Source organism: Fusarium poae, chromosome 3, assembly GCF_019609905.1.
Source record: "Fusarium poae strain DAOMC 252244 chromosome 3, whole genome shotgun sequence".
NCBI lineage: Eukaryota > Fungi > Ascomycota > Sordariomycetes > Hypocreales > Nectriaceae > Fusarium > Fusarium poae.
This window is the reverse complement of record NC_058401.1, coordinates 3,566,187-3,591,061: the sequence shown is the minus strand read 5'-3', so window position 1 is coordinate 3,591,061 and position 24,875 is coordinate 3,566,187. Positions and strand designations below refer to the sequence as shown.

The window sequence follows — 24,875 nt, the reverse complement described above, 5'->3', positions numbered from 1 at the left end:
TGCGAAAAGGTCCGGAATGTGGGTGATGCGAATGGTGGGGGGGGAATGAAACCGACGTCTGCAGCAAAATCAGGAGATTAGTCAACTGCGAAACGTGAGGAAAGAAGGCGAAACAGGATAGAGTAGGCCATCCCTTGGGAGCTGTTTACTTACTTTTTGTTTGGTAGGTAGTATTCAGGAAAGAGTAAAAGTTGCGATGTCGTAACTAACCTCGGAGTCAGAGTGGAGGGTGATGCCTAACCGATGACGGATTAGATCAAGATGCCTTGGAACCCTGAATATACAGTGTTGTGAGTTGATGATCTGTACTGTGTCTGGATGCGATTGCGAATGTGCTGAATCGGTTAATGACTTAGGTAGGTTATTATTGCTTCTTTATATACATGCTCAATTGAATAAGAAACCCTATTAACAGGTTGTACCAACTCATTATTTAACTAAGTTTTAATATTTGCGCAGGAAACTCTGTAGGTAGGTAGGTAATGAATGGTATTGGAGGGCATTAACATATTAAATTAACATTCGAGGGTATAGATATTTTCTTGAAGAACAGAAAACTTAGTACCTATAATGAATACACTTATAGAGGTAGGTAATAGTGTTTTTCTGCCTGCCCATTTGAACTAAACCTTTTTCATGATTCTTCAACCCAAGCTATTAATTAGACTTTGAGGGACACCCACATCAATGATTCTTCTACCTGTCCATCTTCAACACCCATGCAATGAATGTCAGTGCAATATTCGGTGCTTTCCCAATAGAGCCAAACACGCATCAGTTCCAAAAACATATTATCTGCATTCAGTGTTATAATAGCATGGGCATCAATCCCTCAAACCTCGGCAAACCAAATGGTAACTTGGAAGCTCTCATTTGACTCAGTTGTGTTACCACGGGATCACTGGTAAACCTTGGCAGTTTGAGTCTATAGTAGCATCGCAGCATCACCTCAGCGTCAGCATCAGGTACGCTGCTGCTCATCACCCTCGCTTACAACTTGTCGTCGTTCAGTTTATGATGCGAACCCCCATGGGCGAATCAAAAACCTGCATGCTGTGAGACTTGACGAGTGTCTTCAAAGGTACAACAGAGACACAATGACAATAACAGCGACGTGCATCAATAGTTGAACTAGGCAGCCAACCCTTCAGCCTCAACACAAGGACGCTTGAACATGGGGGCGTTTGTCCAGAAAGATGGCGTTACACGGCATCAGAACTCTCTTTCAATCCATTAACAAAGGCAACCGAGTTTATAGCTCAGAAGTAACTTTGTGTAACCCGCGTCACTCCAGCATCACCTACCGCTTATACCACTATGTTTGCCAATCAACTCTTGGGTTTTTAGAAACAACCATTTTCCTGCCATGCCGTGGCACAAAACCTACAGACAAACAGACAAGCCACACAGGCTTCGACCTCTATAGCTTGTGAATGACAGGTCTTATTGTCCTCGAGACGTGGTTGGCTGCAATACGGGCCGTGACAACACCATCATATCTCCTTCATTATTGTTTCTGACCATCTTTGCCTCTGTCATGCAGCTCCCGAACCGCGGGATCGGTACGCTCGACGGACCCAACCCCCCGAATGGGAACTAACGTTACCTATCCTCTGATGGGCAACCAGCTCGGGTGCTCTCCCGCAAGCCGCGACTACCTACGGCTCAATGCTCAATGCTCAATGCTCAATGCTCAATGCTCAAGGCCCAAAAGCCCAAAGCCCAAGGCTCAATCACACAGGGCTGACCAGGTTGTTTAGTCTCCTGCGAGACAACGAGACAAGATAGGCGTTGATACGGTGTCTCTCGAGCCGGGGATAATCCCCTGTATGACCCGTCTTGCGAATTTCGTCTAAAGCCACTCGGGTTTAGCCTTGACCTTCGATTGCGTCCCATAAGTTAAAGGCTGACAAGACCGCACATGCTTGTGCTGACTGCACATGGTGGTCAAGTCTGTACTGGGCATGATCGATTACAGCAGCCTGCTTGATGGTATGATATGATGGCAACTCTGTCCATATCGGCTGGGGTAAGCATCTACCATGCTTCAGCCGCTCGTGATATAGGCAACCAAGGCAGCTTGCCGTGCGGACCCTTGAACATTTGCCTCATAGAGGGACGCACCTCGGGGATAATGTGTGTTATCTTTTTTACTTGCCCCTTTGTAAGGCTCTTCTTAAAGATATGCTAGACAGCCCGGATGATGTACCCGCAGCATGAAGACCGGGAATGTCAAAGATTACAGAGTACTTACTCCCTTGAAATTTCCCGTTGAAACCCTGCCAATTTGCAACCTCGTCAAGACCGAACACGTACGGCACTCTCCTTTGTGCTCACCGACTAGCAAGGCCTTGAGATACGTCAGATTCAACAAGAACGAGGTTTCAACATCCCTGGGCCCGTCTTTCTCGATTCGGTGGGATGCATGGCTACCGAACAAGCCGTATCCGTTTGGGAAGATCCTACGAGAGCTGAAAATAGTACATGATCCTTGTATTCAGTGTATTGACAAGGGAAGTCACATCGGATTCCTTGTGCGACATCAAAAAATGTGGCTTTATTCCCGTGTTCGTTTGAATCCTGTGAGACAAGATCAGAGTAGCGTCGTAGCCAAGGGTAGTCCTCGCCTGGAAGGGTATGTCGCGAATTCATATCAGGTGGTCGATTCGTGTGGGATTCAGTACCTTACAAGTACTATAAGCAGGGTGGGTGACATGAGCCAGGTACCGCAAGTGTGAGATGCCATGTTTCAGTATAAGATGGGGGTTTGAAACATTTTATTCCCGCGTGATTCGACTCGATCAGGGGGACTGACAGGTTGGTGTTAGTGAGAAGAAGAAACGTATGAGAGGACTAATTACTATTATACATATGACTTGGAGCTCGCAACAAGATTGTCCGCACTCCCAAGGTGGTGAAGGGCATAATAGTCCAATGCTATTGAGCTCAAGGATTCACAAAGAACCTTGTTAAAGGCTGACAAGAAGTGGTAGGCGAGGTCGAGGGCGCTTAACTGAGTACTGAGTCCCGAAAGAGCCACGAATAGTATTAGAATGTGCAGTAGTACTCGTGGTTGAAAATGCAGACAGACAGATCGATACGTGCAGATTACATACATACATGCCGCCCGCAAACTCGGGTAATCCTTCGCTATACCCATATTGTAGCGTCCTGTCAAGGGTGCGTTCGGCTGTGAGACTGTGCCGTGTCTGAGCTCTAGGATTATTGGCTTCACAGCCAGGATGTCCGTATCCTGACGACTGTTTTCTCTTTGCACGCGAGACTGCATGTTGGAAGCGAGAAGTGACGAATCACTCGAGCCATATATTACTGTACCGTAATGTAATGTAATCAATGTATAGTGCCAGGTATGGAGAATCATGCCAATATATGGCAAGGTACATAAAAAATCGTGTCGTTCTTGAGTCTGTCTCAACTGCAACTGCAACTGCTGTCACCGCTGGCACAAACGTAGCTAGCATAGACGCAATATTGAGCGAGCCTTGTTGAGAAAGAACATGGTTTCCCTCACCTCTTTTTTTCTATGTTTTTTTCTATGTTTTTTTGTACCCGGACCCGGCTCATATTCTTGATCTCTATGTCTCCATTACACACGCCCATCGTGAGGGTGAGGGTGTTGATGACAGGGACATAGACAACGCCCCCATGCTGTGCAACGTTGATTCTCGATCAAGGACGTTGTTGTTTTTATGCGGGGGCCCTGCACAATTTTGATGTGCTGTTAGTGAGGAGCAAATGAGACGAAGAAGAAGAAAAAAAGTCGCAGGGCAAGGCATCTAAGTCAAAGTCAAAAGCCAAGACAAAAAAAAAAGACTCCAAAGACAGTTTGCAAGGGTCACTCAGGAATGGATCGACAGCAAGGGACCTGGGACATGACCAAGTGAGACACAACAGGGCAGGGCGAGCAGGGTAAGGAAGGGCCTCGTTTGAGTGAATAATGATACCTGCGTCAAAAAGTCAAAGCCGTTTTATGGGGAAATCTGCCATGTCTTGGTCTGGGCTGGTCGATGTAAGTTGAGTCGGTGAGGTAGATCAACCTCACCGAGTTTAAGATGGACGACATGGTAGAGCGTGGGCATGAGCATGAGCATGGGCATGGCAGCATGGTTAAAATCAAGAATGAATGAATGAATGATCTGGCCAGACCAGGTCTGGTCAGATTACTCACTGTATTGTTGTCTCCTCAAGATGAAATTGGTGTTTACTTATCTGTGTGGTTGACTATGTATTTTCTATGTAACGTCGCTCATTGGTAGTTGAGAGATGTGCAGTGCCAATTGGTGATTAAGGCTGCAGATGGGAGATTACAAAAAGATACATAGACGGAATCTACAGTCAATCAATGTATATTCTTATTCTGATGACCCGATGATCTGGGACCGCCCTACCTGCGAATGCCAGATCGTCAGCATCAGCGAGATTTTCATGTGGGAACGAAATAAAAAGAAATGATGTAAGACGTGACAGTGTTGCAAAACTAAAATAATGTATATCATTCTGATATTCTCCATCCTTACTAAGTTTACAAGGTCCTGTTGATACGGTGTAAGTCGAGTATCGTTAAGCACGAGCAGAAGCACGAGCACATCGCTTGCGGCTGTGTGAGTACAGTAGGTACATAGAAAAAAAAGTCAATGCATCCATCGGACGTCATCAAGCAAAACGGCCACCAACGAACTACTGAATTAATTAATCACCAACCATGAAGAAGCGGGGCTGAAGAGGAGTAAGTCAGGCTCAGTATCAGGCTGTAACAAAGCTGCAAAATGCATGCTGAGCTGGTGATGCGATGTTGCTGTGATGTGTTGTACCGAAAACAGGAGGAGAGTCGAGACGAAACTTTACTGGGCAATAAACATGCAGAGACCCTTACTCCAAGCTTTGTCTAGCAATTTAGTTGCATTTCCCAACATCAAATCATGAAACAAAACCGGTCAAGATGATCATTTACCCGCATGGAAAGGGTTCCACTTGAGCAATCTATCTCTTTGACTCTCTGACCCTCTCTCGCGAGAGTAAAACTCATATACTCCTCAGTGAGGAGAGGAGTCGTCACTAACTCAAACTGTGACTTGTTTGCGGGCTATTGGTAATCCAGAACATTGGTGGAGAGCAGCAAATGCAGGGAGGGAGTTGGCAACTTATTAGCATCATCATCATAGTCACCAACTTTCTGTATCATATGTATCAAATTGCATTACACGATATGAACAACCAACCACCAAGAGTATCGTATCCATACCTCCCACACACTATTGTAAAAGTAAAATAGAGTACAGAAAACTCCAAAGTACATAGAGGGAGTTGACGGTGCACATCCAATTCGTCCGGATCATCCAAGCTCTCTTCCCCGTCCAGAGCAATCCAAGGATGGCTAGCAGAATGGACGGTAAAGTTAATAATTAGAGATGAAAATGGAAATACAAAATGGAGGTTGCCGTGGTTAAAAATCATGGATGGGATCCAGAGCCGCTTCCCGGAGCAAAAAGCAAAGCACAACTAACCTACCTACCTGCAGCTGGTTAGAGGCAGCAGCTTCAGTGGACGAACAGAAGAAAAGAAAAGAAAAAACAGAGCCCGAGCTCAAGCAAGCAAAAGCAAAGAAGAGAGAGGGGAAAAAAACGAAATTACTGGCCTGTGGCTTCTCTCTTCACTAAACTCACACCCCCATACCTCTTGCCAGGAAGGAAGGGCATCCTCCCTCAAACCATCCCTCCTCCTCTCTTTCTTTGCTTCTTTTCTTGGGTCCCCACTCCACTTCCCACCACCCGCACGTTCGAGTTCACAAACCCACGCTAATCCTGACCCTGGCCCCCTTTTCGAAACCTTCGAGAATTCCAACAAGAACCGGGGCGAGCAGAGCGGTCAATTCTACCCCTGCAGGTCTATTTTTCTTTTTCTTCTTTTTCTTGTCTCTCCCTTCAGCGCCAGTCAAGGACAAGGGTTGTACGATGCCCCGGACCACCAAAGTACAGAGGCAGTACGTGCGTGTACGTGCTCAAGTGGACGCTACAGAAAGTCAAGTAACCTACGGTCGACGCCGAAGGCTTGCGGGGTTCATGGCAATCAACACGAGATGACGGATGGATCCTCTCATTTCTGCCATGATGAGCGAACAGTCAACACCACAAACGCGTGGTGTTGCACAGAGTCGACGGCTCTACATACATACATACGTACATGCAATGCAGTAGTGCTGGTGGCGGTCCGAAAACGGCGGCGACAGGTCAACAACCTTTTTTTCAACCGTCGTGCAGACGCCTGCATACTACGTATGAATTGAAGGTACTGTGATGGTTGTCAATTATGAATCAACTTCAAGAAATCAAACACCCGTGTTGCCCTCCCTGCCTCCAGCGATCCGTTTGGATCGGGCCACCCGGCCTGCTGGGTTTGACATTTTTTGCAAGCTCATCTGAAACACCTTACGAGATTTTCTTACCCTCGCTCGTCCTCTTTTACACATATGCCTGTCAGGCAGGCTTCTGCCCGCTGTCTGCCTCACTTTTTTGCTTGTGCGGGCGGGGCTCCATCTGTTGTATTATTGCGTAGGTGCAGTTCATAATACACACAGATGCAGTTGCAGTAGTCTGCGACATGGGATGGGATGGGATGGGATAGCCTTCCCCTACCGAGACTACCTCATTTGTACATACGGTACAATCGACGAGATGCATCAGATCAACCCAGCCCACCGGGTCGCTTGTCCGTCGCCCCCTTTTTCCCCTGAGGCCAACGAGTCCGGCTCTTTTTTGTGGCCACTCGGCTTCTCCCCTTGAGCGGGGCGCCATGCGACAGGCTACAAGAAAAGTAGTCTCTTGGTAGCACGAGACCTCCCGCGGCCTCTCGAGCTGTACCGGCAAACACTGCCATGATCCACTTTCTACCAGTCCGGAAGACAGGATCTCCTTCCGGACCTCACAAGGATTTCAAAAGGGAAGAGTTAGACAATGTTATTGGACAACAAGAAGCGCCCGGACTCGACGATGACGACAGTAGATGTGCAACTCATCCACGGCTGACGCGACACCTTATCGTCTGTGGGCGATAGCGAAGCCGAGGTTGCTCAACACTGGCTACAGTTGAAAGACTAGGCTGTGTGAGGCTCTTTTTGCGCAATGCAGAATCAACAAAGTTTCAGGCTTCACCGACGATATGACTCTATCTGCACTTTGACTTGCAGATGCAACGCGGATCTGACACCTACCCGGCAGGCGCCTGAAAGCGTCCACGTCGTCGGTACCCATTTCGAGTCTATTTCAATCTCCTACTGCACATCATGCATACAGATCAAAGGAGCCGCGAGCGCGTGTGAAACAGGCGAGTGATACTGCACTATGCCGCTTCTGTGAAAGCCAGCCGCGAGCGTCCAAGTGGGGGGCCAGGCCTAGATTTTAGCCACTTCTTGTGCGACAAGAGACGTAGTATTCGGGGCTTGAACAAACGCACGCTGGCGAAGCTCCGTTCTTTTTTTTTTTGCCTTTGTCCTTCCCCAGCCCGGCAGTGTCCAACTTGAACCTGGTCACAATGCCGACATTCGGTGTACCGAAGTGGATTCGGACTTGGATATGGAAGACGCGATTTCATACCGACTACAGCAAAAGGGCGGCTCCCGAGTGGTGACAAGGCGCGGGTGTACGGTACAGAAACCGCATCCAGCATCTCAACCTGCTTGCAGACTAATTAAAGACGATCTAACAAATTGTATCTGTGGAGTCGGCTACACTTCCGGCAGTCTTTGTCGTTCGGGGCTTATTACGGCCCAGCGGGTTGGGTGCGGGTGGACCGCTTGACTGACTGGCAAGCTCAAAGTCGAGTCAGAGATGGATCACAGAACAAATCACTGGCGCGGATCCGTCCTAGGAGGGAAATATACCCTACAGCTTCTACGTCCGATACCCTAACTTGAAACCATCACATTAATTGCAGCATTTTCAAGCCTCAATCACCGCCAGTTTCGTCTTGATGCCAACCATACATATGTGTGGCTTTCGCGCCGCACCGCCGATTCCACGTGCATGCGGTAGGCGAAGGGTCCGGTGCGGCATGGCGGTGACAATGTCTCGGGTTCCTGATCAGAATCTCACACCTCAACGTCCGACCCCTTGCTCGCTCATCTATCAGTAGCTCCTCTTCTTTTAACCCTACTTTATGGGGCTCTCCGGGGATGGTGATATTTGCGTTTCTACTCCAAACACACATGTTTTACGTGTTTGTTGGTGCTTCATCTCGATGACTGTGAAAGTCGTGAAAATTTCTCATTCATGTCAAGTAGCGGCCCAATATGACTGTGACTCTCTGAATGCGCACATATTTCTTCGGTCAAAGTCAGCCACGTGTCTGTCAGACCGGCCTGTCAGGCTCTGGTTGACATGCGACAAATCAAATTACGGTGTTGCCTGCCGGTTCATTTTTGACAAGGACCGTTGTCGAGAAACCTGGGATCTTTCAGTAATAGCCCCGCCTGGCTGGGGGACGATGTCTGTATCGATCACTGGAGCAAGTGGTCTCATCTGCCTACTACGTAGAGATTTCCTTGAGCTTGGCAGTACTGACACATGGACTTCTCGGCCTAGTCGTGCCCTTCTCGGCCGACTGATATTGACAAGAAGGAACACATACTCCGCGCCCCAAAGTCGACATCTCGTGGTTCAGCATTGCTTCGTAATAAGCACGAGATAGTCACAACTCGATTCACTATACCAAAACATATCACAATCAAGTCCTTGGACAACATCCTAGTAATACTGCCCTGCACACCGAATAGAAGAGGAACCTTGGCGATTCCTCGTCTTCTTCTAGGTGAGCGAGCGTCTCGAGCTCGTATGCAGTAGGCAGTGAAACATGGTTGATGTATGACAAGGCTGTGGTGTTCTGATGGTGCTGGCAATGCAGGTCGATCCCGAATGACTCCTTCATGCATGGAAGTCACCTGCTGACTATGTGATCCATCGGTCTGGAAACCCCAACAACGGTATGAGATGTTTGGTTCAGGCATGCGGAATAAACCGCCGGGCGGTGGGTGTGAGCAAACAATAAAGAATCATCAAGCGAGTAACGCATTACAAATGAAGCAAGCATCGAATACAAGGAAAACTACCATGAAACAGCCATGTTGGCGCATCTCTGCTTGATATTGGCAATATGAGCTGGCTGAGCTGGCTAAGAATGTGGGGGGCAACAACATGGACTTCTTGGAATAGACATTTACAACACCGCAACTCCTATCACAGCATACACCGAACTGATATCTTTTTGTGCTCTACCCCAAAATCGACGTCACTACGCGCTGCCAAGACTGGGATAACGGGCCATGCCATGTGCCAGGTCAATTGGTGATGGTGCTGACTGACAGACATTCGGCTCCGCTGGAATCTCAATGCTGTGCTGTACGCTAGTTATTGTGCACCGAAGAGGTGTGGTGCAGTTCCGGGAGGTCTTCCCTAGTAACATTATCGCTCCACAGCCAGGCTGAGGCGACCCCGGGGAGGATTCCCGTGTGACGAGCCCCGGAGCCGTTGCTCGCGGTTCACCGCCTCCTATCTGATATCCTGTCTTTTTGGGCAACAGTGTGTGGGTTGAACTCGTCTATTACAGCCAATGCGATAACATGGAAGTCAACTGACCGTATTTCAGGTTGCTGATGTTTTGGATGCATAAGGCAGCTTTGAAACAAGAATCAATCTGATGTCGTCGTGGCATGGCATGGCATGGCATGGCATGGCATGGTAGTCAGGACTTTTTGACGACGGGTGCACCACTCAGAGCATGCACCTAGCCACGGCGGATATACCGGAGTGCAGGCAGTAGTAAGCCGCAGCGTTTGGTTATGTTTTCTGTTTTGGCTTTATGGTTCCAGCTCCATTCGCACCCAACAATTAAGCTCGAACCCAACCGTCAGTCCAAAAGAGATTACTCGAGACACATCCCCGTGGGCTGCAAAATGCGCCCTTGCAAACCTGACGAGAGAGACTCAGATACCCCTGCAGTGGTACTTGTTGAGTACTTTCGCCTGGTCGCTCAGGGCTCACCCCGTCTCCGTCTCCCTGGGACCCAGCCCCTGCAGGCCCAAGCCCAATGTCCAGTCCGCCCTGTCTACTGTCAAACTAGGATGACTGAGGTGTGTGTCGCCCTAGGCTGGAGCCCCACTGCCCATGTCATGCCCAAGAACTGGCCTTTCGCCGCATCGCAGCGCAGTTTAGTGAGTGTACCTAGTGTCGGACACGACAGGAGATTTGCCCTTTGGCGCTCATGTCACCGCTCGTTCCAAGCTTGTGGTCTAGGTAGGGGAGAAGCACCCCCAGGTAAGGGAAGGCCTGGCAACTAATTAATCCTATCCAAAGATGATCATTGTGACATGTACATGTACCCCAGTCCTGGTCTGTGAGGGGTGCAACTACACCCACTCCATAGCTGCTTCTTATAAGTTAATACGCCCCATCTTGGGTCCTTCTTCTTTCCTTCTGCGAACCTTCTATAACCCTTTAATTAGTCTCCCTCCTCCCTCCACCACCTCGGTTCTTGCTCTGTGTTCTTTCTCTACTTGTTTATCAACTCAACCTTTTTATCTATTCAAGAAAGAAGCTTCAGCTTGTATCTTGCATTCATATACAACCGTCTTTCACCTCTAACTCGACGACAACCTCTAGCGAACTCGCTTGTCTCATGCTGTTAGATACAACGAAACGAAGCAACTCAATTGGCGAATAAGTTTGAGATATCCAATAGAGGACGACATCAATTCACCAAGAGACACCCATTGTACCGAAAAAGAAAGCTTCTAGGAGGATCACAATCAGCAAATATGGCGAGGAGTCGTCAAATGTCCGCGGCCAACCGCGATGCTAGCCGCAAGGAGAGACAGCTTCCTCCATTTCCCACAAAGCAGATGTTTGTTCTAGGTATGAGCTGAGCTTTTATGATTTTTACCCGTTAGATCTAACAATTGGCAGCCTGTTGTAGAATATGCGAACCAATCGCATTCATGTCAATCTTCCCTTACATCTACTACATGATCCAGGACTTCAACATCACCGATGACACCAATAAGATTTCAGTATACGCTGGCATGGTGACTTCTGCCTTTACGTTGGCCGAGTTCTCCACTGGTGTTCTTTGGGGACGACTCAGCGACAAGATTGGCCGAAAGCCTGTTCTTCTGTTTGGTTTGCTTGGAACTGCTTTGAGCGTCTTGGTTTTCGGTTTTGCTCCCAGCCTGCCGGTTGCTCTTTTTGCCCGTGCTCTCGGTGGTCTTCTCAATGGTAACATTGGAGTCCTACAGACCACCGTTGCCGAGCTTGTGACTGTCAAGGAACATCAGCGTAAGTTGAACCAAACCATTGAAAACGATTTGCTCTAACACTTCGACAGCACGTGCTTATACTATCATGCCCATGGTGTGGTGCATTGGGTAAGCTAATATAATGCATGTAATCATTAATAGCAAATGCTGACTGGGTTACCTCTTTAGATCTATCGTTGGGCCTATGATTGGAGGAGCTCTCGCTCGACCATGCATCAGCTACCCCGAGATCTTTGCTCGTGGAACCATCTGGGATCGATACCCTTACCTCCTCCCTAACCTTTTCAGCGCCGCCACCGTTTTCTTTGGTGTCATTATCGGACTTCTCTTCCTTGATGAGACCCATTCCGAGAAGAAGAACCAGAGAGATCGTGGACGAGAAATTGGAGACTACATCGCCAGCTGGTTCGGTGGTGTCACCAGGTGCAACGGACGAGATCGCTCTCCTGAGAAGCAGGCTCTTCTCGATGGAAAGCACCACGTTCAGTATCTTTCTGCCGCTCCCCGACCTGGCTCTGCTCATTCCGAGGATGAGGCTCTCCCTGCTTATCGAAGCCAGGAGAACTCTCCCCGACTTTCTCCTCAGGCTGACACCCAGTCTCTGGTTGATGCCCCATTGGAGCCTGTTCTCGAGCGCAAGACCAAGACTTTCACCAAGCCTGTCATCATGAACATCATCTCTTACGGTATTCTCGCATTGTAAGTTCACTTCGCACAGGAAATGTTGTTTTGTCTAACACATCTTGCAGCCACACCATGACTTTTGACCAGCTTTTCCCCGTTTTTCTCAGCACCAAGCGACCCGAGCACCCTGTACACGACCTTCCTTTCAAGTTCACCGATGGATTCGGACTCGAGACTAAGATGATCGGTGTTATCATGTCCGTTCAAGGATTGTACTCACTCTTCTCCAACTACCTCATTGTTCCACCTGTTACCCGACGACTTGGTTCTCTCCGACTTTTCCGAATGCTCGCGTTCTCGTACTTTGCGCTTTACTTGGTCACGCCCTACCTAGTGCTTCTCCCCGACTCCATGAGAATGCCAGCTATCTACCTCCTGGTCATCTGGAAGTGCACCTTCTCCACCATGGCTTACCCCAGCAACGCTATCCTGCTTGCCAACTCAGCGCCCTCTAAGCAGGTTCTTGGCACGATCAACGGTATTGCGGCCTCAACTGCCAGCTTGTGCCGAGCTCTCGGCCCCACCCTGTCTGGCCTGCTGTACTCTTGGGGTCTCCAGACTGGATACTCTGGACTGGCTTGGTGGTTTAGCGGACTTATCACCATTGTTGGAGCTTACCTTAGCTCTCAAATCACTGAGGGGGGTGCTCAGGAGGAGACAGCGCTGCCCGAGGAGGATCCCCTCTTGGACGAAAGTCTTTTCACCGACTACGACGAGGAGAACAGTGTTTAAAAGGGGGGGGGGGGGGCGGCAACAGCAGCAGCAGCAACATGCGACTCGAATTTTTCACCTGGAGTTTGAATGTTTCGAGCAAAGCGAAGAATCGGAACAAAAAATCTGGCGTCATTGCTTTCAGGGACGGATTGTATAAAGGGCACGCAAGGCCCCGGTCGAATAATACCCCCCATTTTTTTCCAGCACAGCGACGAGGCATGGAACAGGCGTTTTTATTACAACAAGACGAAAAGGAAGACGGATGAATTGGGATATCTTCTTTTTTCTCTCTCACGACACATAGACTATGGATTCAGTACAGGACGGATTCAACGACAGGTAGAAGGACATTTTGGTTTTCGGTTCTTTTTTTTTTTTTTTTGGGGACAATTCTTTGTAATGGGATTGCTATACATACGGCTGATGGCACCATTGCCCATGCAGCATCGTCTACATCGCGACCCTGGAGGTTTAGAAGGCGTTTGTCGGTATGGGCCTTTTCTTTTCTCTTCATGTCGGTGGCCCCGAATGTCTCGATAGTGTTTGTTTTTTTCCAGGCTTTTAAGAGTATGCGATTTACTCAGTTCTGGCTACCTCGCGGGGCCAAACTGGCGGTGTAAGAAAGGAACGAAAGGGAAAGGATAGGAAAGGATATGTTAGGATAGTCTCATTTGCAGTAATTTCAAGACTGCAGTCTCATTGAACAAGATTTATGCACAGAACTTTTTCTACTTTGCTCTGTTTCTTCAAGTGACATGTTGCTAGCTAGGTACATGGTGATAGATGCATGAAGCGTTGTGTGGATGCAGGGAACATGGCTCTGCAAGCGGTCAAAACACGTATATTCCCGGCGGTCAGAGAGATAGGGAGGTGTGTAATTAATTATCTCGATCGGAAATGTAGTGAGATTTGTGAAAGTTCTTGAAGCATTGAATATGCATGTCAACTGGGCATATGAAATTGGTTCTAGACCTCGTGATGAATCCCGTGTGTGCCACAGGTATGGATGGTTTGGACTGTACAAGACAAATAGACAGCCAGGATGGATGTACGCAAATTCTTTTACTGAGTAGACCACCTATGGCCCGTCCAGTCGGCAACTCAAAAAGGTATTTACAAGAGAAGAGAGTCAGCAGTCAAGAAGAAAGTGAACAAGAACAAGACTTTGGCTGCTGCAAGTGAAACCCCATGATCTGATGTCCAGGGATATGGTATATACTATACTCTCTACATGGACTTGGTAGCAAATGTTTCTTTGGAACGACGCAGAGATCACAGAATGATAGTGATCAGATTCATTATGCAGTCATATGAGTAAGTTTGGAATTAAAGGTTGTACGATTCGTGCGCTCTTGAATGTTGATGTATCGAATTGACTTGATGGATGGTGTGGAGAGACCCTTGTTATGTGAAGAATAGGTCTGTACACCTTTTCCTACAAAAGCAATATGGCTGTTTGTCAGTAATACCATGTGCTGTGCTGTGCTGTGCCGTACTGTCATGCCAAAGCCCACTCATCCACTCCCCAATGTAGTATCTGACGGCGAGCTGAGAGGTAACTTACTGTGTGTAGAACAGGGAACTGAACCGACTGTGTAGCCGGGCAGTGTTTGTTTCCTTGAGAAGCGGGGGGGAGAAGAGAAGAAAAAGAGAGAAGAGGTTTAACTTGGTAGTTTGGAAGTAAGTTGCAAGAATTGGTAATGATATGATCGAGTCTAGCTACTGAGTGTTGGTCACCTCTGCCAAGGTAATAGAGTGTCGACACTGTACTCAGAGGACCCTTGTTTGCCTTAGTACCTACATCGTGTGAAACAAGTCCATGACAAAGGTCAAAGACAAAGAACGGCCATCAACCACCGTCATCTCCACCAACTGTTGACTGTACAAGTGCAGTTAAACCTGTAAGCTCTTAAATTCGGATGCTTCTAGAGCCTATTTGCCATCCTTATCTTGTACCGTTTTCATGACTGTTATTCCTGATTATACTTACCTAGGTATGCAATGTAGTTTCGATATTGTAATGCTTGATTAACCCTTGCAAACCAACCATTGAATACACTATAGTAAACCTACAGAAAAAGACCAATCTTACAAAGGTTTGTCCATATCTTTTTTTCTTATCGCTACAACCCACGCTTTGATAGCTCTTGTCTACCTGCTAACTATACGTTAGCGGCTGCCTCGGCTCCGTCGATCCTTTCCCGCATTTATTCTTTCGGTTGTCATCTTGTCTCATTTCCATCCACATCCTCAAACCATCCCACGTCCCTCTTTCAGCCTCAGCCTCCTCCTCCTCCCGTTGGCGCTCATGTTTTCTGCTTACCGTATTCTCCGTTAATTCATGGTTCCGGCCCGGATTACTCAATCTACCGCTCCGCTTTCCGACCCCCCGTCTCCGTTCCGTTTCAAGCTCAAGCTTCAAGCTTTCCATCATCAATCAATTCCCCCAAAAGAAACCAACCCTCGACCGACGCTGCCTCTCCGATTGACACTGTGACGTCTCACCTCCGCCTTTCGCTTCCCATCTCCGTCACATAAAATAAATCTAAGCGGCGCCACCACCGGTTGCCCGCCAGGCCCGTCACAATGCCTGCGCGTGGCCCTCCGTCTCCGAGCTCGCAACCTGCAAAGCGACAGCGACAAAACTCTTTTGACGATGATTCACCGCGCAACGGCCAGTCGAGCCCCCGTAACCGTGAACGTGAACGTCTCCAGGCCGACGGCGCATCTGCCCCCGCCTCGGCATCTTCCACCACCGCCTCTCCAACAGTAACGGCCAAGGCAGGCCAGAGCAGTAACTTTCGCAACGTCAGTGCCTGTAACCGTTGTCGCCTACGTAAGAACCGTTGCGATCAGAAGCTTCCGAGCTGCGCAAGCTGCGCCAAGGCGGGAGTTGCTTGTGTTGGTTATGATCCCATTACAAAGAAGGAAATACCACGAAGGTACGATAAGGATTTTCTGACAGCGCGCGACAATCCTGACGAGCTGCGCTGCGCTTCAGCTATCAGTCATTTGTTGTCGCGCACTACGGAATTGCTGCAAGAACAAGTGAATGAATACTGACTGACCTATCGCGCAGTTATGTTTTTTATCTCGAAACTCGAGTAGAGCAGTTAGAGAACTTGCTCAATGCCAACAACATCGCCTTCCCCCCAGCCGAAAATCTCGAATTGTGTTCCAGGTTAGGTGCCGACACCGCCAGTATCAACTCAAATACAGAAACAGGGTATTCTGCAGCATCAGAAACTGGCGATCGCGGTATGGGCAGACCCCAGACTCAAGCAGTCGAATCGCTGAAAAAGAAGTCAGGCCAAGCGGGTTTCCTCAACAACATTGTGAGCCCTTCGAAACCTCGTTCTCTTGCTTCTGCATCCGGCGTCTCTTTTGCGCGGGTCGTGTATGCTGCAGTTCAATATTCGGCTGCTGGACAACCGAACTCGAATGATTCGAGAGCTCCTAGGCAACCGAGCGGAAATGGAGCTTCTCTGCGCGATTCCTTCTTTGGTCTGCATACCAGGCCTTCAATCAAGCCCGCCGCTTTCCCCAGCAAAGAGGTTGGCTTGCGACTTGTGCGATTATATTTTGAACATTCTAACCCTCAGATCCCTATTCTGCACAGGGGAGAGTTTATGCAGACATTTGAACGTATTTACGCGACTAAGGATCCGGCTCGAGGTTCGCGAGAATTGTACCTGTTGAATATGGTTTTCGCTATTGGCTGTGGTGTCATTGTGGGTGAACCAGTTAAAACAGAATCATCTGGTGATTCTGGTATGGACAACAGGAGCCGTTGTGAGCCCGAAGAGTATCATGCGAGCGCCATTGTGCACCTGGAATCGTGCTTGAGCAACAGCGGGGGAGGTTTAGAGGTGCTGCAAGCTGTGCTTCTTCTCGCCAATTTTGCTCTCCTTCGTCCCGTCCCCCCTGGTCTTTGGTATGTGCTGATTGATCGTATGTGGTATTTGGAACTTGCCTGACTAACATGGACCAGGTACATTATTGGAGTTGCTGTGCGACTCGCAGTTGATCTTGGTCTACACTATGAGGATGACCGAGAAATCGATGCTGGGCCCAACGAAACTGAACAGACTGACGGTGCTCGGGAGAATGGCGCTCAGGGTCGTGGAAAGAAATTGTGGATTCGAGATATGCGACGACGTCTCTGGTGGTGCACGTACTCTCTAGATCGCCTGGTCAGCACATGCGTTGGAAGACCATTTGGCGTGAGTGATCAGGTCATCACAACCGAGTTTCCCTCACTGTTGGACGACGACTATATTACGCCGACTGGGTTTCGGGATTCACCACCAGACCAGATCCAACCCAGCTACAAGCATGTTGCGCATCATTATTTCCGCCTGCGGCTGCTGCAGTCCGAGATTCTCCAAGTGTTGCAGTACAACCAGGCCCAGATCGCCAAAGCTGGCGTGCAAGGCAAGTATCCCGATATGCACATTCATTTGCCGTCGCCGTTTCTGGTGCAATTCGATTCGTTTCGGTCGTGGCGCATAGACATCGATCGACGGCTGTATCAATGGAAGACGTCAGCACCGTCAAAACAGGAGACTGGTGTCATGTTTTCGACGGAGTTCCTGGAGCTCAACTACTGGCAGGCCATCATCATGCTTTATCGTCAGAGTCTCAGCGTTCCAGCTATGTTTGAGGGCGAGTACAACTCATCAAACGAGGTCAACAGCCCAACGGCCTTCCAAGCAGAGCTTCGTGAAGACGAGGACCGTATTTATCTCAAGGTCGCTGAGGCAGGGCAAAAGATTCTTCGTTTGTATCGACAACTTCACCTCAGTGGGCTTGTGAGCTATACATATCTTTCCACGCATCACCTGTTCATGGCAGGAATCTCGTACCTTTATGCCATATGGCATTCGCCCATCGTACGAAGTCGCCTGGTAAGTTTAGACGAAATAAGAGTACTCGGGGAAATATACTAATAGTGGACCCAGAGCATGGATGAAGTGGACTTTACTATTCTCGCTGCCAAATCGGTTCTCACAGATATGATCGACAAGTGTCCGCCCGCCGAGACATGCCGAGATGCATTCGATCGAACGGCCAAGGCCACCATTAAGATGACCTCTTCCACAGGCGGTTTCGGTGCACAGGCGGCCCGAAGACAGCGTTCTGCATGGAACACGCCACCAGACTCGTCAAAGACGTCTGCCCAAACACGTCACCGTCCTCAGGGCTCAGACCAGGCGTCTTATCCAATCGACCTGTCCCTCTCTGACTCCCTTTCTTCTCCTAGCATGTCAGTCACCGGCGACGGAAATGCGCAGCCATCGCCGCCGATGGCACGGTCAGCTGAAGGATACTTGATACAATCACGAAGCCGGGGCGGGCCAAGTCCATCAGACTCTGGTCTCAAGCAAGAAGGATCTCCTGTAGAGTCAGGCATGGTTCCTTCACCTGTTCCTCGAAGGATGACTTCCCAGCCTTCCAATGGAGGATCATTTGCGGGACAACAGCAATTCAACGGGCAAGATTACCCAGATGCACAGACTATGGAATTCCTCCAGAATCTGGGAGCGTCTTCAAACGGTGATTTCAACCCTATGGACCAGTCACAGCTCGACATGGGACTCAGCATGAATTGGGAAGGTCTTCATCATGACTTTGGCGAGGCACCTCAGCTGAATCCCTTTGATACCTTTTTCTTTGGTGGTCCTCAAGGAGGAGGTAACCAAGACGGTGGCATGAACATGTAAGATGGTAGATTTGATGTCTGTTGGGGTTGTTTCTGTCTTTATTGCCGGCGCGAAGTCTAGATCAGATGCGAGTCTGCTCGGTGCAGTTGGGGTGGTTGATGTCATTAGCCATGTGTTAATACATCAAAAGGTGAAAGATGTGTCTTTTTTTCTTGTTGACGGCTGAAGCTCCGAAAAGTAGGTGTTGATACTTACAAGCTGGGAAAATTTAAGAGCAGGGAAATCATGATTGGTTTGTTATCAGTTTTATACCATGGCGAGGTACAAAGTCGATTTAAAGAGACGAGTCTATATCATGAATTGGAATAGTACATAGCTGAAAAAGGAAGTTGATATTGTATGTGTTTGTAATGATCGCTGGCAATCCCCTCAATGAAGTAGGTATCGTTTGTTATTGCCATTCTTGACAACAGCTGCACCACCTGATCATATTGATGAACGAAAGAACCATGACAATATTAGAGGCCCTGTTCATATAAGATTACCTCGCCAGTTGGAATTCTCTACAAATAATTTACATTGTGATACGCCATCGTCAGACCTTTGACTTTCAAATATCCAATCATCCAAGCATAGGTAAGAAGAAGAAATATGTACATGGTACATTTTTTACTGTGATTTAGCAATTAATATGTTTGGCCAAAGTTGCCGTAGATCTAGGCCTTTTAACAGACTAGACTAGGTAGTCTAGGTCGTATTGTTCAGTGGATATGTTGCTATTAGGTAGGTGGATAAAGGTGGATAAGGGACAAGTCATTACCTAGCCCGTTGACTTTGATTGTCCCCGGCAACGTCATTTAGACATTCATTTGCATCCTCCTACATAATCCATCTCAGTACTCAATCAATCAACCAACTCATTGTTGCCAGCCTCGTTTCTTCCACCACACCTCAATAATATCGAAAAACATAGCGAATACGATCGAACGAACTGATTACCTGGATAATACGTTTTTTTGCATACCGCGCCACTTTGCACCGTCGAACCACTCGCATTGGCGTCAGTCCCCGCGAACAGTTAGCTACATTAATTAGCAAACTCCAATACTCGACGATATCATCACCAAATTTAAAACACAACAAACGCATCGTTTCTCGCCCGCAGGACGGCTCAAAGCCCTTGTATATTGTCGCTCCCTCTGAGGAGCGGCGGGGATCATCATGGCGGTAGAAGAGGGCGAGTATGTATACCATGGACTCAGAAAGCAAACATAGAGCTTATCAATCATGACTCAATTATTTGCATCACCACTAACATCTTCCAGTATCTACCCAACCGAGGCCCTCATTCTAAAACAGTCGCGGAAACATTATCGTATACCTGTGCGATCACAGTACGTCGATCATGCATTCTGTTCCGGCGCCGTCATCTTCAAATAGCTAATGTCTACAGGCACTGGCAGCTACGTTCTCTGATTAGCGCCGAGAAACAAGGCATCGTATATTTTCCCGGAGGCACCGGTAGCAATCACATCCAGCGACTGAACATATCAACTCGAGAATGCGAAACTATCAAACTCCTGACTTTTGCGCCGCGATGTCTTGTTGCTGAGAAAGGATGGTTGTGCTGTGGGAGTGAAAGTGGCGACTTCGTGGCGATGCGGCTCGATGAAGGAAACGAAGACAACGAAGATCCTCTGTCTGGAATCGATCCAGAAACTCGACTGTATCTCGGCCTCGATGCTTACCCTAACGATCCCGTATTCTCTCTCATCTCGCGCGCCAGGCGATCCCAAAAGAACATGATCGCCAAAAGTATGAAGTTGGCCAAAGACAGGGTGAACTGTATCACGCTCTGGTTTCCACCCACGACAATGCTGGCTAATGCAAAAGCCTACAGGGAACCAGTAGCAGTGTTGGCCAATAACGACCGGACCGTTACCCTAGTCAGCCTACGTGATTTTGACGAGAAAGACAAGACAGAGGCGTTGGATATTATCACATATCCCGACTTTGTGAACCGATCTCTCCTATCCCCCGATGGAAGGTTCCTCATTTCCATTCTGGATGATCCATACATGTACATCCACGAGCGAGTGAGGAAGACTGCCGAATCGCCAGCAACCAAGTCGCCTGATGATGTCGCATACCAATGGGAGCAGACTCAAAGAATTCTACTCAAAAGCCAAAGAAAAGACGACAGGACTGATAGTAGGGGAAGCTTCGCGGCCTGTTTCTCGGAATCAGGAGCATACCTCGCTATCGGAACTCAACATGGTACAATTTCTATCTTCAACGCTGCTCTTCTTGCAGATCCCGATGCCGACCCCCTTATCACAACCTTTGAGTCCTCCCGACCACGCAGTGGTCCTGGTGCTATCCGAGATATGGCCTTTTGTCCTGGTCCGTACGACTTGTTAGCCTGGACAGAGGATAGAGGACACGTCGGGATCGTCGATATGCGAAGTAACTTTGTCATTCGCCAGATTGTCGATATTGAAGATCCAGTGTTTGAGCATATCAACATTCCAGACCGAAGCACCGTTGACCCGCGCAATTTAGAGAGTCGTCGCGATAGAAGAGATCAGGCGACGGGTACGAGCGCTACAGACAATCACACACGCCGTGACGTGCTTGAACATCTCAACACCCCTCTTACTGCTAGTGAGACGTTAGTGCTCGAAGCCATGCAAATGGGCCGAACCAATCGTGAGAGATTGATCCAGCGAGCTTCGGCGGCGGCAGAGGATAGGCCGATTGGGGGGCCAACCACCTTTTGGGCCCGTCGCCGGGGTCTTCCTTCTACTGCTGCTGCCATTGGCAATGCTGAGCAGTCTAATGATCGTGGAAGCAGTACCGTTGGCCGCGCCATGGGGGGTATTCTAGGCAATGGTTATCGGTTTCGTCCTGGTGGCATGATCTCGCGAGCTACACGGCCCTCAGGCCTTGCAGAGGGCGAATCCCTTGAAGACTTCGCAAGAAGAAGACGTGAAGAGGAGCGTCGGCAAGAAAGTCTTGGTGAAACCGTGGCGATGCTCAGCAGGGAACGCCAGAGACAAGACCCTTCCTACCTCCAAGTGCTTGATATCCTCCAGGCGCGAGAGCGAGACGCCGATCGCGACCTAGATGACACGACTATCATAGTACCACTTGTAAATCAAGTTGTGAACAGATGGGGGGAGGAGGATCATGGTGTTTTCGAGGTGCCGCCTTCGCCAGACAACACCGCCGGGCTGGCTTGGAGTGAAGATGGTCGTGTTCTGTAGGTGCTTCACTCTCGAAGTCTTATGAAGTTTTTGCTAACGATTTGTAGTTTTGTCGGCGCACAGAACGGCATATATGAGCTTCACGTCGACGTGCAGAGCAGAAAGTTTTGCCCCAGTATTTCGTTGAGGTGAAGTTGAGAAGAAGAAGTTGAAATTGGCGCTTGGTCGAACCTGTCTCTTAAAAAAAGGCAGGTTTTGAGAGCCCTTGGGATGGGATTGCTATCTTGCTTTGATACCAAAATGATGACCAATAATGATGGTTGTTTATACGCATTGGCACATTTCACCGGAGTATGTTGGAACTTCATGGCGTTTTCAGTTCTCATTCTAGTCGACTTCCCTGCGCTTCGTGCCGTCTACTTGACTGTTATTTCGAATACAATCCCAGAGACAGTCAAGGGGGAACGACTACTTAGTGTAATAAATTTGACATTTGCAATTCTGGGTGTCTCTTCTTTATAATGGCTTTGTAGATCCATACAGTAGATTATGCACCATTTCAGCGATGGCTAAGGAACTTGTCAACCCAGGGCTTTCAATGCCTAGAAGATTTACCCAGCCCTCATACCCTTCTTCTTTCCTGATAATAAAGTCTTGGAATCCTTTGCCCTGGCGAACAGCATCTTGACCGGCTAGTTTGGGCCTGATACCAGCATAGTCTGCTACCAAGGCCGAGGCATCGATACCCGGTAGATAACGTTGGATCTCGTTAATGGCCTGCGGCAGTCGTTCCGCATTGACGGCCAGATCACTAGGGTCATCAATCCACTCAACATCAGGGCCGAAGCGTAGACGGCCCGCAAGATCGAGCGTAAGATGGGTGCCCAAACCTGCGATGCCAGGCTCAGGCACCGGGTAAATAAGTCGTGAGATCTTGGGTTGAGATGCCGAGTATGAGAAGTAATTACCCTTGGCATAGTACAACTTCTGACGCTCATTAGAAGGTACTATCATATTGTGAATGACCGCCGCTCCAAGCCCCGCAGCATTGATGAGCGTCTCGGTCGTGATACTCGACGTCTCGCCAGTGGAAGCATCTTTGACCTCAATTTCCCAACCCTCGTTACCGGGCTTGGATCCGAGAGGAGTGATGTTCGAAGCGGGTGAATTGAGCGCCACAACACCGCCAGCGTCTTCAAACAGGCCCTGTAGACACAACATCAAGCCGTGCGAGTCCACGATGCCTGTTGTTGGACTCTCGAGCGCACACGCAGCCTGGACACCCTCACCATCCCTCTTCACCTCTTCGCCGCTGACCCACCTCGCCGGAACACCGAGCTCGTTCTTGCATAGGGCATGAAGCTTTTCAAGAATTTCTTGCTGGTCCTCGTTCTGGGCGACGATCCATTTGCCAGTGCGGCGATGGCCGATGTCATGTTTGTCACAGAGCTCATAGAGCAGATTCTTGCCGCGAATACAAAGCTTTGTCTTTAAGCTCGATGGTCCGTAGTAGATACCCGCGTGAATGACTTCGCTGTTGCGAGAACTTGTCTCTGTGCCGATGGCATCATGGCGCTCGATGAGTACGGTCGAAGTGCCATCTCTCTGTGCCAGCTGGCGGGCTACAGCAAGCCCGACGACACCGCCGCCTATTACCTGCTACATGGTTAACCCTTTTTCTTTGGTCCTTTCTGTAATATATGGTGGCGAGTCCAATGGAGTTTGGCCTCTATTATAAACCTCATGAGCTGAATGAGATCCATCAGGGAATGAACATGTTATAAGATTGACTCACAGCATGGGTGAAATCAGCACTGGTAGCTGCTGTTGAGCTGAAACTGTGCCTCTGGGAGGATAAGAAGTTGAAGGGAAATTTCCGTGTTGAAAAACGAAACATCGCTGGTGTTGTTGAGATTGAGTTGTGAATCTGCAGAGGCATTCGGCGAAGAGTACTTATACACCGAAATGCCGATGACGCAACATTAACGAGCAACGTTCACCATATGCCGACATATACTTGTGTTTTTCTATCAAGAGATGTTTTATTGTAAAGTTGAAGTGTTTTATGTCTTTTTGGCATTGTTTGGGGCGTGTAGAGAATAACCGCTCATCGTGGGATTCATACCCTAACCTAAAGTTGCTCATGTCGTCTAATGCCATACGATAACATCTCGTCACATTCAAACTGGCAAGAATACCCCATTCCCTCAAAACACTATCCGAGCTCAACATAGAAATACATAATATGTGACTTACTGACGCCATATGTATTCCTATCTGTTCCCATCCTGGGTCAAGCCCGACTTCCAGACTTGGCTTTTATCGCTAAACGCCATGATAAACCTCAATACTCTCAGTGTACTTTCTGAGCAAGGGTATGGAGGGACAAATATTTCAAGTATCCTTGCTCTCTTTAATAGAGAGCTTATCGGTCTCTTTCTCCACCACTGCAGAAGATCTCCTCGATTGTGAGTGATGGGATGCCTCGTGAGTGACAGGTGAGCCGATTCCGGTATCTGTCAGTTGTTTCTCTTGTGCATGTTAGATGAAAAGTAGACGACAAGATTTTATGTTACGCTTACCTAGTTCTCGGATGCGATTACGAAGCATCTGATTTTCACGGTTGAGCATCTGAGTCTCGGCCTGGTAAAACGCACTTTCGTCCCGGCCGCCTAGGACCCAGTCCTCGCTGTTTCCACCTATGGACGTTGAGCGAAGTCTCGGAGAAGCGCCGCTACGGCTGGGTGTTCTCGAGCGCCGGGCTAAGTCGAACGAGCTGCGAGGGTGACGATGATTGTTGGAGCGAGAGCCTGAGTCACCGGTGGGAACATGAGGAATAGACACATGAGAGCTCGAGGCGTGGGGGGTTCCATGGCCTGGCCGCTCGGCAATGGCGCTACTGTCGTCTACGGCTGAGCCTTGGTTCTGGTTGTTTGGGTTGGCAGCTTGAAGGCGCTGGAGCTCTAGTTGTTGCTGTCGGATCATGTGCAAGAGACGATTCTATAGACAAGTGGTTAGTCGCCTGTCATGATGATGAAGAGTATAGTGTCGTACCACTTGACCTTCCTGCTCCGCCTCTATAACTTGATGTATCTCACCCAGACTAGGTGCTCTGTGGTGACGAGGATCGCCTGTAAGAGGCGATCCAGAAATAGGTTGTGGACTAGCATGTGGAAGTCCAGATTGTTCGTTAGCCATCTCGCCTGATGATGGGACAGCGGGATCGTTGGGTTGCGAGTTCATTGGGATTTGCTCTTGGCCGGGTTGAGGCGCTGTTGGAGTTTG

The 24,875-nt window shown here is 48.7% G+C and overlaps 4 protein-coding genes across 4 annotated transcripts; 2 read left to right on the top strand and 2 right to left on the bottom strand.

The window, feature by feature from the left end:
• Positions 1–8,593: 8,593 nt before the first annotated feature.
• Positions 8,594–9,019, bottom strand: FPOAC1_008580 (uncharacterized protein; the record flags this gene model as incomplete). Its single annotated transcript, XM_044853021.1, has 1 exon — positions 8,594–9,019. The coding sequence occupies one exon, from the start codon at positions 9,017–9,019 to the stop codon at positions 8,594–8,596; it is 426 nt and encodes a 141-aa protein (XP_044705691.1).
• Positions 9,020–10,825: 1,806 nt separating this feature from the next.
• On the top strand, positions 10,826–12,739 carry FPOAC1_008579 (uncharacterized protein; the record flags this gene model as incomplete). Its single annotated transcript, XM_044853020.1, has 5 exons — positions 10,826–10,922; positions 10,974–11,342; positions 11,392–11,431; positions 11,492–12,022; positions 12,073–12,739. The coding sequence occupies 5 exons, from the start codon at positions 10,826–10,828 to the stop codon at positions 12,737–12,739; spliced, it is 1,704 nt and encodes a 567-aa protein (XP_044705690.1).
• A 2,568-nt stretch (positions 12,740–15,307) lies between these two features.
• On the top strand, positions 15,308–21,782 carry FPOAC1_008578 (uncharacterized protein; the record flags this gene model as incomplete). Its single annotated transcript, XM_044853019.1, has 7 exons — positions 15,308–15,663; positions 15,801–16,655; positions 16,713–17,628; positions 17,683–18,440; positions 19,710–19,778; positions 19,838–21,646; positions 21,698–21,782. The coding sequence occupies 7 exons, from the start codon at positions 15,308–15,310 to the stop codon at positions 21,780–21,782; spliced, it is 4,848 nt and encodes a 1,615-aa protein (XP_044705689.1).
• Positions 21,783–22,106: 324 nt separating this feature from the next.
• FPOAC1_008577 (uncharacterized protein) lies at positions 22,107–24,833 on the bottom strand (the record flags this gene model as incomplete). Its single annotated transcript, XM_044853018.1, has 3 exons — positions 22,107–23,239; positions 24,173–24,590; positions 24,645–24,833. 3 exons carry the CDS (start codon positions 24,831–24,833, stop codon positions 22,107–22,109), a joined length of 1,740 nt encoding a protein of 579 aa, XP_044705688.1.
• Between the last annotated feature and the right edge of the window lie 42 nt (positions 24,834–24,875).